The sequence below is a fragment of the Lates calcarifer genome, linkage group LG16_LG22, assembly GCF_001640805.2.
Source record: "Lates calcarifer isolate ASB-BC8 linkage group LG16_LG22, TLL_Latcal_v3, whole genome shotgun sequence".
Classification (NCBI taxonomy): Eukaryota; Metazoa; Chordata; class Actinopteri; family Centropomidae; genus Lates; species Lates calcarifer.
This window is the reverse complement of record NC_066848.1, coordinates 3,536,448-3,551,292: the sequence shown is the minus strand read 5'-3', so window position 1 is coordinate 3,551,292 and position 14,845 is coordinate 3,536,448. Positions and strand designations below refer to the sequence as shown.

General features: G+C 42.7%; 1 protein-coding gene across 3 annotated transcripts in view; it reads right to left on the bottom strand.

The window, feature by feature from the left end:
- The window catches only part of arid4b (AT-rich interaction domain 4B), a 37,247-nt gene extending 22,532 nt beyond the window's left edge, over window positions 1-14,715 (bottom strand). For all 3 annotated transcript variants that reach the window (XM_018680277.2, XM_018680279.2, XM_018680280.2), the window contains exons 1-4: window positions 14,568-14,715; window positions 12,175-12,223; window positions 3,617-3,727; window positions 229-294 (exon numbers count right to left, since the gene is read on the bottom strand). In XM_018680277.2, the coding sequence (XP_018535793.1) occupies window positions 229-294; window positions 3,617-3,727; window positions 12,175-12,180 (183 nt within the window). In that variant the 5' untranslated portion in view covers window positions 12,181-12,223; window positions 14,568-14,715. The remainder of the gene's footprint in view (window positions 1-228; window positions 295-3,616; window positions 3,728-12,174; window positions 12,224-14,567) is intronic.
- Between the last annotated feature and the right edge of the window lie 130 nt (window positions 14,716-14,845).

Genomic DNA, 14,845 nt, shown 5'->3' with positions numbered 1-14,845 from the left:
AACTGACTGAGATTAAATTGCAAAGTGAATGCTTCACTGGTGGATGCTCGTGTTTTTTCTATATTAGATAAATACAAATTAAAAAAAAAAAAAAAAAAACGTTTAGACAAAAGGATCAATGACGAATAACAATATAATTAAAAGGTAATTAATGTCAATGTGTGGGTTTCGGCGATGTTGTGTCTGGCTGTGGCACAACATCAATCTCCTCCATCTTTCCTGCCTTACCTTTAGCGGTCCTTTGATGTTTTCATCATGAACCTCAGCTGTGGACAGATCTGGTTTAAAGGTCACCTGGGGAAGCAGGGGTGGGTGGTGGTGGTGGGGGGGCAACAGAGGAAGAGAATCAGTAACAAGAATAAACAAACAATTCCCCAAAGCCCTGACCGGGGCCACATCAATCTCCCACTTCAGAGGGGACGCACATCCCTGCTAGACTTTGTAACGGCCACACACTGATTACAATGGAGTGTTCCTGCTGTACAGGTGTGTTGTAGGTTACAGGTGTGAGCTAACATGCTAGTAAAGTGTCACCAGGCGGCAGTACGTGTGTATATTAAATACTACGGCTCATTTCTGGCAGCACTAAGCGAGTGACCACGGATTGGCAACTGTGCCGTGACTGCTGGCGCCAACTGTGGCGGATTTCTGTTGACCACCCACCCCACCCCACCCCCCTCCTCCCCCGTCTCCCTCTACATCTGCAGCCTCCACTAAGTGAGCCATGGTAGATCATAATCTGATCACGCTGTGGTAATCTTGTATCTGCATGGCGACCTGGCAACACTGAGTGACAGAAAAGACCACAAAGAAGGCAGGAAGGCAGGCAGACACACACACAAACACTTGCAGCCATTTACTGTCACAGATTTTCCAAGGAGTTTGTGTGAAAAGTGTCAAAGCAGCCAGGAGCAAAGAAAGCTGTTTAGTATTACAAATGCCCCTCCCTACTTTATATATCAAAATCCTCATGTGCTTCTTTTTCGGTTTCCTGGGGGAAATTAAAGTAATTTTTGAGAGCATGAGCTAGTAAAATAGTAACATAATTATAATGGAGAACCAGCTTCACTTTTATTGACTGTGATTTAGTTTAGAATCAGCCGCCATCAGGTGCAGAAAAAGAGACATTAAGCACCCCATCTCAGAAGACAAGCCTGCAGGTAATGAATTCAGACAACGCTCGCTCTCTCTCTCGAGTCAGTTTCAAATATAACAACAAGCAGAAACAGCAATCAAAGTGAAGGCAGGATCAAGACAATGAATGAAAGAAATACGTATTGTAAGATGCTGCTGAATTGTCAGGTCATAAAATAAGAGGGGAAGGGAAGAGAGGGGAATTTAAAATAAAAAAAAAAAAGCTTCCCGAGGCTGCATTTCGTCAGTTGTGGAGATAATGACATTCCTGCCTGGTGGAATAAAGGAATCCCTTTCCTCACAGGAGGCTTCGCTCTCCGCAGACGGGGAGGTGGAGGTGGAGGGGGGTGACTCTAGCCGTCCAGAGACCCAGCTAGAAAGCGTCAATAACACATAACCTCTGACAACCTCCCCACTGTGAGCTGGGTTCTTGCAGAGGTCTGTGACTGTACAACCACTTTGACTTAACAGCAAATATTGGAATAAGATATGAAGCCATTTTTCAGATAAAAAAAAAAAAAAACAGCTAGTTAGTTCAGCAAATGTATGTGATGTGTTTATCAGGAGCTCACATTTAGGCGTACAAATTTGTTACTGAGCTGCAGGATGATTCACTACTAAATGCAAGACCGTTATGTTTCTGTTTACTTGATATAGCGAACCAAAGTGAACTTTGATCGTGATTTATTCGAGCAAATTTGACTGCGGAGGTTTATTCTGTGTCTTTTGGCCATGAGCAGCCAAAAGGACTTGATCCCTGGCTAACAACAAGCAGCGGCTGTATTTGTGACAGCTCTGACAAAAATAAACTCCACTTATTTTCCTCCAGACCCACTCTGTCTCCTCTTTGCTCTTCACATAGTAAAACCTCCTCCTGCTCTGATTTTACATGTTGTCTCGCTGAAGATTCAAAACAAAAAAATAGGAGTATTTGTTTTGTACTGATCTAACTGAATTCTAAAATTCACATCATGCAAAATGAGAATGAACATGTGGGAAGCATTTCAGATTCAACACCACAGATGTTAAAACTCGTGGATAAAGGTGCAGCTGTTTACTGCCTTTTTGAAAACACAACATTACCACAACAACAAATCTGAAGTCACCTGGTGAGGCAGCAGAGGCACCACCAATGAAAAGGAATTTTTAGTCTTATTTAGATAGATTTCACTGTAAAATTAAAAAGAAAAACTACTAAAACACCTTGAGCTTGTCATGCAGCACTCATTTTTTGACACATTGCTTCCTGACTGATCATATGTCCCACACCTTTCACAGTAAGTGATACCGGCATGGTGCTAATTGACTTTTTACAGGTCCTCTAGTACAGATCATCATCATAAATAACAATGTCACACAGATCTTTTCACTGAGTCTTTAAATCGCTCAAAAGACGCCAGCACCATATGCCGCAACCGTCGACTTTGTTAAACAAGCAGACAGAGATTAATGAAGCAAAGAACTAAAGAGGAATTCATTACAGTGAAATATTCAGATCCACAACAACCACTGAATAATTGCCATGTTTCAACGTTTGTGTAACAGAGCTCACATCCACATTTACAGCTTCTCAAAAACAAACCCCACACTCAGGCAATTAGTATGGTAATTAATTTATGAGCTGAGACTGTCCTATTAGCTTCTTTTTAGCCCATAATATTGAAACTAAGAACATCACATGGTCTGCTCTGTCATGTTGTTTGTCCGTGAGACAAAAAAGACGACACCATCATTTGATGATTTCAGCCGGTGTGTGTTAGAATGGCAGAACATTGCTACTCTTTTGTTTCTACAGGGGGGAACTATAGTGCACTGACACAGTGAAAAAGCCAGCATCCAATCTTTGTTCCTCCCACACACTCTAGCAGAATGAGAGACAAGCGATCTGTCTCTATTGTATTATCCAGATGCTCCAGCCCCACTGGGAAATGAGATACTGTACTACGTGCATCATGCGATGCGTTCATCAGCAAGGCTTAAAAACCAACGGGGAAAGGTGGAAGTGGTGGGTGAGGTGGGGGGACGCCTGAGGATGAGATGGGTACCTGGTGGGCTAGGCCAGACCCTGCATCTGTCACAGCTGGGCCCCCCCACCACCACCTCCTGATTGGTGTTTCGGCTGTATGAGCAGTACTAACAACTTAAACCAGGTGGTAGTGCTCCAGCTTGTGAGCAGCCCAGCTGGATTTTCGGCAACATCAGGGACGAGAGAGTAATTTGAAGGCACAGTCTCGGAATAAAGTCCAATATCAACACCTTTTATTCATCCCAACAATCCCCGGTCTCTACAGGAATGCTTTGGACAATGACTTTTAAATGTGGCCATCTCCTATCTCAACCACTCCGGATGTATAATAAAGCTGAGCTGTGTGATCAAACAGAGACAAGAGCCCCCAGCCCTGCTGCGCTCCACTTCACACATAACACAGACAGACAATACATTTTTAATTTTGGATCATGAGCACTTTGAAATGTGACTTACCTTGGCCTTGACTAGCCTCTTGGCAGTCTTAATCTTGGCCTCACAGAAAGCCCCTCGGTATTTGGCACTCACATCCGTCCCTACTGTCAAGTAGGGGGGCTCCTCCAGAGTCTGAGGAAAAAAAAAAAAAACACAACAGAGTGAGTGAGTTCAAAGCATTTTTTATATATATGGCTTACTGACACAGGTGTATTCTCACAGCTACGGCAGGAGGACACACACGTACAAGCTTCACATAGTCTAGGCCAGCTACGCAAAACCCACCCGGCTCTGTGATTCATCTGTGGAAAACACATACCATCTGCTCTGGGTATTGGAAAACAAACCTCTGAGGGAGCAAACAAAAAGGCCACTTCACTACTGCTTTGATGACTACAAAGAAGCAGCTATCTGAAACACATAGCACCATCTTGTGTCATCATTGGATGTTTATCAAACCTTCCTCTTCCCCCAACCCCCCCCCCCCCCCCCCAACAGATTTGCAGAGGGTAGGGTACACCAGGAAAACAGACTTTGTGTGTGTGGATGAGGGCAGACAGTGTTTGTGGTTCATGTAGTGCGGAGATGAATTTACTGAGGGTTTTTCACAAAGGCTCAAGAAAAGAAAAAAAGAAAAAAAAGGCCTAACCTAAGAGTGGTATATTTAGACATCTTTCTAGAATAAGGCCCAAAGTGGGCCACACTTCCTGCTGACAGGACACATCAAGACCAGTCGCAATAGGTCATGTGTGCACTTGGCCAATATGTCTGACTGCAGGTTTTAACTTAAGTGTTACTTGGGGGAAAAGACCAGCTCCTTCTCTAATGTGCTAAACTATAAATGCACCTTCTTTTTTTAGCAAAGCACTGAACACATTGTCTTATTTTCTGAACGAATTAAGCTTTCGTACAACAAGTTTGTTACTCGTTAGCCTCGGTAAGATATGTCCTCTTCTTAAAAAAATAAATAAACCAGACATAAATCTTTGGGGCCATGTCTACGTTCAGAACAGCTGTTCATTGTTCCCACAACCAGGGCAAAGAGTGTACAGGTTGCCATTCCAACTAAAAACTACACCAGCGTTTAGCAGCACTCAAACCAGTGAGGAGGAACTAATCACTGACACCAGCTGCTGTAGGCCTCCGTGGCACATACTTATGCCGTGAGCAAACCACTTAAAGGACTGAAAAGCCCACATCTGTGAATATGAAACCTTTGACACGTTATAAGTGTTAGCAGGTTAACATTTTTGTTTGCCCAAAGCAATCTGCTCCTGTAGCTGGTTTTTCCCAACTTTAGAAATCCTCATCCAAGTCAGATCCTTTATTTATTGTAACCCGGGGGGGTGCACCAGCTGTCAAAAATGACCTACTGCCTCCGTGTAAACACTTGAATCTGTTCCTTGCATGTTGCACGTGAGCAAACCCTTGAGTGGCAGGGAAAAATAAAAATAAAACAATAAACTGGATTTTATAGAGGAGTTCCACGATGATGGAGTGCATCGGTAGAAGTGAACAATCTAGCTTAGGGGGAGGGAAAAAAGAAAGAAACAGCCTCTATTTGCGCAGCATTTTGCAGGTGCAACACATCTTGAATACTGCATTTGAACTTGAAGACACAGGCTGTTCACACTAACACCTCTCTCTCTCCGTAAATGTAACATTAAGGACATTAAATTCACAGCACATGCACAAGCAAAAAGTGTTGCCCTTACCGATAAATGGGAGTGACAGTTGAAACAGGAATATGATTAAAAAGATGCGGTCCAATTATCCAAATGAACATAAGGGTTTCATATCCCTCATTAATCTTATCTGACAGACAAAGCATGTAGCTGTATTCTGGGCCACACACTCAAACCACAAAAACCAGGAAGATAATCTGATAATACTGAGTTAGGAGACACCAGCAGAGGTGAAGATTATCTGGATACTCAGGCAGACTCCTACTACTACATTAACTGTCTGCCAAACTATGATGCAGGACAACCAGAGTTTGGCTGGCATGCAACAAGGATCTTCTGATTGATCAAAAAGAAGTAGTAGATACAGTACTGTGTACTAAAAATAAGAATGGTTGCTTGCCAACTGTAAGCCCGTCCAGCCCTGTGAAAAAAAGAACTGTTAGGATGCTCTGTTTACTTTAAAGTAGTGTTTCACATTGTTGTTTTTATCTTGTACTGTGAAAAGTCTTACTGATGGGGAGTTCTGTGCACCATGGTTAAAAATAGTTAGGATCGCAGCAGAGTAAAATCAAACACTCACCAGTGGAAACCTGATTCAAACTGGCTGCAAATGCAAATACAAAAAAAAACAAAAAAAACAAAAAAAAACAATAAATACAGAAACATGTTTGTTAACAGGTCGACAAATTGCACCTTCAGTGTCGAGGCCGTGAACTTGTCACAGTCGAACCAAGATGCCGGGATGCCTCATCTCCAGTGTCCCTGGGATTCTGACAGATGGGATTCAGGGGCAGAGTCCAGCGCACTCCAGCCTCCCTACCTCTCAGATAAACACCTCATTAGTCTTTAGTGCGGTCTGGCCTCGGCACTGGGCTGCCCTCGCCAGCACCAGGTTTACATGACGCAGCAGCCATTTCCACTGGCTAACCAGCTCTCCTGTCAGTCATGGCTGCAACAAAGACGCTGGACTGCCACCGCTCCAGCTCCCTCTTTCATACTAATACTCATCTTTTCCTTTTTGCTTCCCCTTGCTCTAAAGCCTGTTCAATTTCTTCTACTTAAAAAAAAAGAAGAGTCATACTAGTGAGTCAGAGAGGGCAGCTTGGGTTATCTTCACAGCTGTGGCTGCCAAACCTCTCCAACTTAACAAGGCAGGGGTGATAACACACTACTGAGGCTGGATTTACATTTGTCATGCTCACATGCCAACACAATTAGAGGCTGGTTTGTTGTCTCCACTGATATCGCCCCGCCTTTCTGCATTCAGCTAAAACTATGAAAGAAAATTCCATTCCTTGGATTGGATTGCCATTTAGCCTACAGCTGTCTGGAGAGGGAAAAAAAAAAAACACACTGTCTAATTTTTTTATTTTCAATGCTCCTGCCAGCCCTGAACAATATTTCCCCTGCTCGCAAAATCAACTAATCAAGATGACTAAGCTCAGAGAGGCGGGATTCCTGCGCCTTCGGGGGCGTGCAACATCCCCTCGCCAAACTCGAAATAACAGAGACCCGCTCTAACCTGAGACTCAGTCAGGAAAAGAGCAGAGAAGTATTTATCAGAGGCCTCGAGCGCTCGCCACTTCAGCTACGGCACGCACAAGTCGACAAAATGGTAATAGCAGTAGTGTGATCGGGACCAGCTTTCTGGCTATTCACCTAGTGTCAGTGATGCAGAAAATGCTCTCCAGGCACACGTGCTTGATTAAACACATACAAATGTGACTTGGCGTGAGGTGACAAAATGCACCTGCGGCTGGCATGGGAGGAAACAAACCTGAACTGTTAGAAAATCTGTAGCTTGACTTGGCTGAAACGCATCACATCTGAGAGGGAGGGGGGAAAGGTACATGTAGTAATTAAAGGCCAATCACATTAGATAACAGCAAAATTTATTCATGCTATAAAAGCTCTTTTCCCCCCACAACAAAGGAACCAGCTAAAATAAATGCCAGCGCTGACGGCACACCGGGTTTGTTGGCCATAAAGTACCTCTGTCTTGGCCGGTGAATCACACAGACAATTTAAACAGTACTAGCACCTCACTGATTACTAGCGATCCGAAGCCTGCTCAGTATTTAAGCCTTTCTAGTCAGAGGAACAAAACAGGCAACGCTGCTACATTCAGTCAGGGGCTTTGAAATCATTCCAGCTTTACCAAAACAAAATATACTGGAGTGACACTGGCAGCAGCAGAATGAGATCTGTTTCTGTTCAATAAAGACTCTCAGGTCATGAAAAATTTAACAGCCAACTCCACAGAGCGCTAGTTGAAAATAAGCCACTGCTTATAGTGCAGTTCTTGGACAGCCTGAGTGACTATAGCATTTTTATTCCACAGCTCAGTTTGAAAAAAAAAATTCCTGGCAGCTATCAAAAGGTTAAAGCTGCAGGAAAAAAGAAAAAACACTGATGGTAGAGTTGTGGCATGCTATGTGTAAACTGTGGATTGTAACTCAGTCTTATTTTACATCAGTCATCAGGGGAGGGAGGGCCTCGAGGAATCCCGGGTCATTTGCTCAACAGACCACAGGCCGTTTCTGGCCCTGGCTGTTCCACCGAGGCACGCAGATTAAGACACACTTGCTCTAGTCTCTGCAAATATTTCTTCTGCCTCTCACTCACCAGTGTGACTGTCACATTCAATAATGTGTTTCCTGTGCGACTGACTCCCGCAGATTCACAAGTCACAAGTTCACCCTCGCTGAACTCTCGCCTACAAATTTGCATGGTCATCCAATCACAAAGATGTTGTCGTGATGAATCTTGTGTTTGTGGAGGAGTCGCTTATTTCAAGACTGTTTACAGCCTGTGATTTGTTATTTCCAGATTAGGTTCATCAGACATTAAATCAGGTGTATGGTAGGTGTAGCTGTGCAGGGGAATTACATGGTTTCATCAAACAATGTGCTAATAAAATTATGACGGGGTGAGTTGTCCCGCCCTGACAGGAGCAACAAAATGAAAATAAGGGTTAGGGAGATGTCAATCAAACATGTCTTGTACACCTGAGAGGAGGTCTAATTAGGTACCATAAGTGAAAACACCTGTGTGGGTGATTTAAGATTTTATGATACATCATTTTTTAATAAACTAGAGCATAGTAAACTAGTTACACCAGCTAAAACATGTACTTAAAATGCTGCTTATATTCTAATGCATCGGTAATAACAAATCAATAATATATGAAGATACAACACTGACAGGCCTGCCTCTACACAATGAGTTCTTTAAGTACATCTTTTTGATAGTACTTGCAAAGTAAAAGTCCTGTATTCAAAATATGTAACTGCATTTTTCCCTGTTGTACTGACTACTTCTTCCACCTCTGCTAATAAGTAATAATTAGCATAACTCAGAGCTGATGCAGATATGATGTAAAAGCAGATTAACAGCACAACACACAATTGAAATTACAGGAAAAGCTCGCTACTATCTTCACCTTGCTGTGTCTTATTTTCACACCAGCTATTCACTTCACACTCTCCACATTCTTAATTTTAAAGAAAATCAGGGTGCATTGTTTTACTGTTGCCACTGCCAACACTTTAATCCAGGCCAGTCAAGTGTACTAGATTTCCATGTTACAGATCTATTATTTTCACAGTGAGAATTACAATGTATTGATGTCTGCACAAGCCTACAAAGTGTTTCAGACACCAGGCAGCATTACTGAAATATTACAAACAATAGTTTTTGACCCATTATATTGTGCTATAATGAATAGGCTTGTAGGCTGAACAAAGGAACATGCAAGAGGCATGCAGGAAAGAATTAAGCTCCCTCCCAGCCTAGCTCACACGTACAATAATCCTGCTGTGAATCACCTCTTTGTCCAAACCAGAGTCACCACAATTCCGGTGACTGGTGCTTCAGCAGGAGTTGCCTTGGCAATGCCATGGCAGCTTTAAACTAGAGGGGGGAAAAAAAAAGCAAACTTAATAGCTTTTGTTTACGCACTTATTGACCAAAATTTGAAGCAGTTCAACAAATCCGCTGCTCCTGCACTGCAGCGCAGAGCTTTTAAGACTGTAATTTGAATTTTGGATGATGATGACAACTTTTAGACAAGTTCTTATTGATTACAGATGCTTCTGGTTTTAAAGAAACTAGCATCCTACCATGTACCAAACACATGGCCTCAATCATGCAGATAACTATGATGCAAATACACCTTTTGAATGTGGCCTCAGGGTTTTTTTTTTTTTTTTACATTTAAACATCATTGTTTTATATTTGAGGGCTTCAACACCCAACAACAACAATACACCTACAATTAAAAACAGCACGTTTGGAGAGGCGGCCGCTTAAATGAGCACTACGGCAATTTAGTATTGCACTTCCTTCAAAGTCAGGGGAGCTAACAACACACATATTATAAATTCAACGGTTGAAATCGAAGCAGCAGAAGCCAAGAAAGTTTGGATTTTAGTCTTTAGCATGGGTCAAATGGAACTCCTAACAATTCCCATAATGCAACTCTTTCATTAGACCTCCAGTGCTTCCTAATTCGTACAGATCTTGCAGGTGCAGTTTCTAACTCATGCTTTATGTTTTAAATTTCAAGTCTCAAGCCCAAGCAGAAGATGTTATACAACTGTTTTTACAGGCTGAGTAGCACACCTCCTGATAAGTAAACTAAATTTCATGTGTAAAATCTGTGAAGTGCCCCTTTAATTTAACTACAAATCTACAGAATGACATATATGGTAAATTAACATTCTGGTGGTTGTTGTGTAAGGTTATGTTTGGGGCATTTATTAGAAGTGCCATTGTCTTAGCACACAACATCATGCATGCAGACTACACCATTATGTTACTAATGAATGGATGGAGTGGATGGACATCATGAGACTGTGCTTGAATAAGAAATTGTGGAATATTTAGTATGGGGGGCTTGGGCTGCTTGTCTTGAGGCTTGAGAGGTTTTGATTAAATCTTGTCTAGGTTACCAAGGTCATGGACACAGTGCAACAGCTGAGCGCATCAGATTACTTCTGCTCAAGTAAGGATTTTTATTCCAGCAATGGGCATTTACATGATATTTTCAGATTAAGTTATTAGATGGATTAGCCTGAAGAATTCAAACAATGATCCGACACATTAGTCTACTTTTATGATGTCTTAAGTGTTTTATCCAGCACACCGTGTTAAAATAGTGTGAAGAAAGGCTGTGGACTTCAAGAAAAAGAGACATGAATGAATATCATAAAAAGCTGTCCTAGTTACAGAACAATTTACAGCAGAGACATCGAGTGGATGAGTCTGTACAGAGCAGTAAAATAAGTGAGAACTCCTCAAGCATCAATAGAGCCAGACGACTCAGAGCTGTATGAAAACAACAAATGCCACAACATTTAAAAAAAATAAATGTCAATGTGTATGCTTCACTCCTGTCAGCAGTGATATGGATAAGCAAATGTGAGTATTATAATCATCTAATATAAGGTTACTGCCATCCAGCTGGAGAGAATAATAACTGCAAAATGGTCATGGGGCACTAACTGCAACTGTTTAATGAATTTTCATATATTAAGCTTTACTCAAGTAGACACTTGTAGGAAATTAAGCAGCAAAGCTAGCCTCAGGTGTGAATTAGGAGGTATCTGCTAACCCCATGTGTTTCTATATCTTCTGTGCCTAGATGCTCTGTTCATTGAAATGCATTTCCAGTCACAGCATTCAGAATTCCATTGCCTTCCTGCTTGTGAAACAAACACTTCATTATATAACCACAAATCATCCTGCACTTCAAGTCAGCATTACTAGGAGGACAAATATGAATGCAGGCCAACAGAAAAGTAAAGCTTTGTGTCACTTTTCCTCATCTTACATGTTGTAATGCAGCAAAATAAACAAATCAAATTTTGAGGTGCAGTTTTGCACCATTTAATTAGATACATTGGTAGACTGCTATTAGTGAGCCGTGGTATAGTTTGATTAACCACAGTAAGCATAACTAGCGACACACTACAAATCACTACCAGAGCAGTTTTTAATTTGTCCAACACTAACTCTCACATCACAAAGTGCTTCTACTTGCTTTATTCATTTCCTCATGATCCTGTTAACCTGTATGAGACAGATGCCAAATACAAATCAGACTAAAAATACACGCTCTCATCTCTGTTTCTGTATGTCACACCAATTAAGTAAAAAGTGAAAACGACTTTGCATAGTTATGACTCTACATGTGGCGTACATGACAAGTTAAGACACAACAGCCTGCAGGCACGACAAGTCACAACTGTGATCCACTGAAACTATAAGAGAAGATTAAAAAGCGTGCATCACAGCCTTTTTCCCCAAACAATGACAGCTGTGACTTTTTCAAATTGAATAAGGCTGAGGGAAACAATGCCCGAGCTTTTGAATATTTTGTGAATTTCACAGCTTATTCACTCTATTATTCAAATATTATCATGCACCACACCTTTAACATGGATTAAGATTAGACACAATGTATGAAAGCAGTTTTTTAAAGATGAAATTCACATGTAAGCTCCCATCTCAGCGTATAATTCAATACCATAGCATAACAAAGAAATTACAGCTCCCAAATTGTGTTTGCAAATACAGCTGAAGTGGAAGTGGAAACTCAATATCATGCTTATCAAATGCATTTATTACTTTGGCCTATGTCCAGAGACACTTGCCTCCCTGTGTTTGAACAATCCCAAAATTGACTTTTAGCACAAGTTCACACACTAGCATTATTCATGAGAACAAAAGCAAATAAAATATTGATATTAAATTTAACATTTAATGTTTGATTTGCCGAGTAAAGGCATGCTTACACAGGAGTTAAAAGAAAATGAGCTAAGACTGGGAGTATGAGTTTCCCCGTGGCAGTAAACGAATGCAAGGAAAAAATATAAAGATAAATGAACTTACCTTCATCTCTCAATGAGTCCTCTAGGTGACCAGTGTAACGAATCTGAGGCTGAAAACAGAGGTTGAGGAAGCTGTTAGGCATCACAGATTAAGTGCCAACTTCAGTCTGCCACAACAAGACACGGTTATATTATGATGACATCACTTCTTCTGCTGCTTCACTGCTGGATGCCATTAAAAAAAAAGAGCTGGGCGGTAGATGCACACTTTACATCGCATGGAAAAAAGAACAACACATCGTCCGCACATCCTGAATGGAAGCTGTAGCTGATTTAAAGAAAAGTTTAAAAGACAATTTGCTTAAATAATCCTAACGAATGCATGCGAGTTCTCCCGAGCCACATTCCCAACAATATCCGTGTTGCAAAGTAAACCGTAGGCAGGCTGATCACTCTCATTCGCAGAGCCCTTAAAGCCGTTTATGTAATGCCCAGTGTACAGTCAGTCAGTCAGTCAGTCAGCAGTCAGACTTGGCTTGTGGCTACACGAAGGGCGAGCAAACACAAAGTAACTAGTCGCTGGGGCTCGAGAGAGACGACTTCCCCTTTTTTTCCTGCACACAAATGCACGGATAAATGTGGCAGGGCAGGATGCAGCGATGAGATACTGTAAACGCCGCACGGCACGGTTCGCTCGGTTCTCTGCGAAAGAGTACGGCAGCGTGGTGTGTGCCTTGCTGTCTGCACTGCACTGACTATACCAGCGCTACAGCAGAGGATGACGCCATTTCTGTAGCTGACAGTCGGCTAAAAGGGGAGAAGGAGAGAGCTCCACTTCAGCGCACACAAACACTTGGAAATTGCGGGAACGGTGGTCGCAATTCACCTGCCCCTGTCAGAGCCATTTCTCTCTCGGAGACGAATCTTTTGTGTGCGTGTGTGTTAACAGGAAAACTGCCCTGTTCATTTTCGTTTTCGCTTCTCTCTCCCCCTTGTCTCGCTGCTGCTTGCTCGCTTGCTGCTGCCTCTCTCTGCGGAGAGTACACTCGACAGCAAAAATAGAGCGATAATAACACTGCTTATGGGGCAGACAACACAGCAACCAAACCAGACCTTTAGAGAAATGACATATTAAAAGCTGTGTCGTGGTAGCAGCGTTAAGTTGAGAGCCAGTCGTGCAGCAGCAGCAGCCCCCCTCTCCCGTCATTGAAAGTCACTTTCTTTCTTCACAAAATGTTCTCTTTATCGACTGGTCTGGCATTTCGCTGACTGTTCACTGAGTAACGTTGAGTGGTGGGTTGCTTCTGACAAAGAAACAAGTCGACGGAGCGGTTCGTAACAAGGTCAAGCTCGAGGAAGACTTGCAACGCGGCGACACCGCGTTAATACCCAACAACATTTCTTTTGTATTATTGTTATAAGAGAAGCCAAGGTCGCAGCCCTCATTTGCGGTGCTCTTGGTCGCGGAGGATACAATGTCATCCGCCCCAGACAATTTGCTAGACCAGCCGCTGCAAGTGAGTGACTGACCACCGCCACAATCACCAACAATAATGCACACAAACAGCACCGAGCCTCGACCTCGTCTTTCCCCCGGTCCTAAAACCTGGTACCGCGGCTAAACTATCAAAACCATCGAGCCAATTTAAACCTCCTCAGTAATGATTCATGCCCAGTCAGTTTATCAGCGGTGATGTTGCCTGTTACGGAGCTGTGGGGAAAAAAAAATAATACTGGTCACGCACGCACAACACTGAGAATAACACAAGTCCTATCTCCAGCAGAGGGGAAAAATAGTCCACCTCGCATCTGGTTATAATGCCACAACTGATCAAACAGGGTGAGTTCCTTGACACAAGGTAGCCCATCTGCTCCAACCCTACACCGGACAAGTCAATCGTGAGAAGCTAACGATACTGGTGGCACAAAAGAACAGCCTGACAATGCAATTTACCTGCGAAAACTACCACCGTTTAGTCGCCGCTCGACAAATCACATCCCGCAGCGATGCCAGGCTTACACAGGTCGCAATCGGTTTTCGTGTAATATCACTTTTGACGGCTATTAGGGAACACCATGACAGGCGCTGCTCGACGACAACCTCTCGGAGGATTCCTCCGCTCAACAACACAACACCCCGGTGCTCGTCCAGCAGGGCTTCAAACTATTCAGCCCCGGAGTAGCATAACCTTTCACTGTGCTCATCAAGCTTAATTTGGTTGGCTACCGCATAACTTTGTTATCGAGCTGACCCAAGTTTTCTCTGTATTCTCGATCGTCAGCTTTTTGATGCCCGGTCGCCTAATTCATTCATTCCCTTAAATCCCCCTAAACACATCACAGCATTAGTTAACAAGTTAGCTAACGTCAAGGTTGGCTTGGTAGCAGCAGGGAAGCAAGCTAGTAAAAAATGTTCAAAATAGCGATGGCTTTGCCGAACAAAAGCAGGCTTACCTATGCTGTCAAGTTGAGAAACACTTCTGTTTTTCGACGAAAGTGTATTAGTAATCCATAGGAACATTTATGTGAGAAATCTGACAGGTTTTAACGTCGTCCGTTGGCTCCCGGTTGATGTTGGATGCGGATGGGTAAAAGTCGTTTTCGCAGAGCGCTGCTGTTTGTCTTGTTGAGTAGCTCCTCTAGCCTAGCTCTTTCTGTGATCCTCTCTCCGCCTCCTGAGAATGATTGACGGCCATGTTGGCCCCGCCTCGTCCAAAGATACGCTCGCCCAT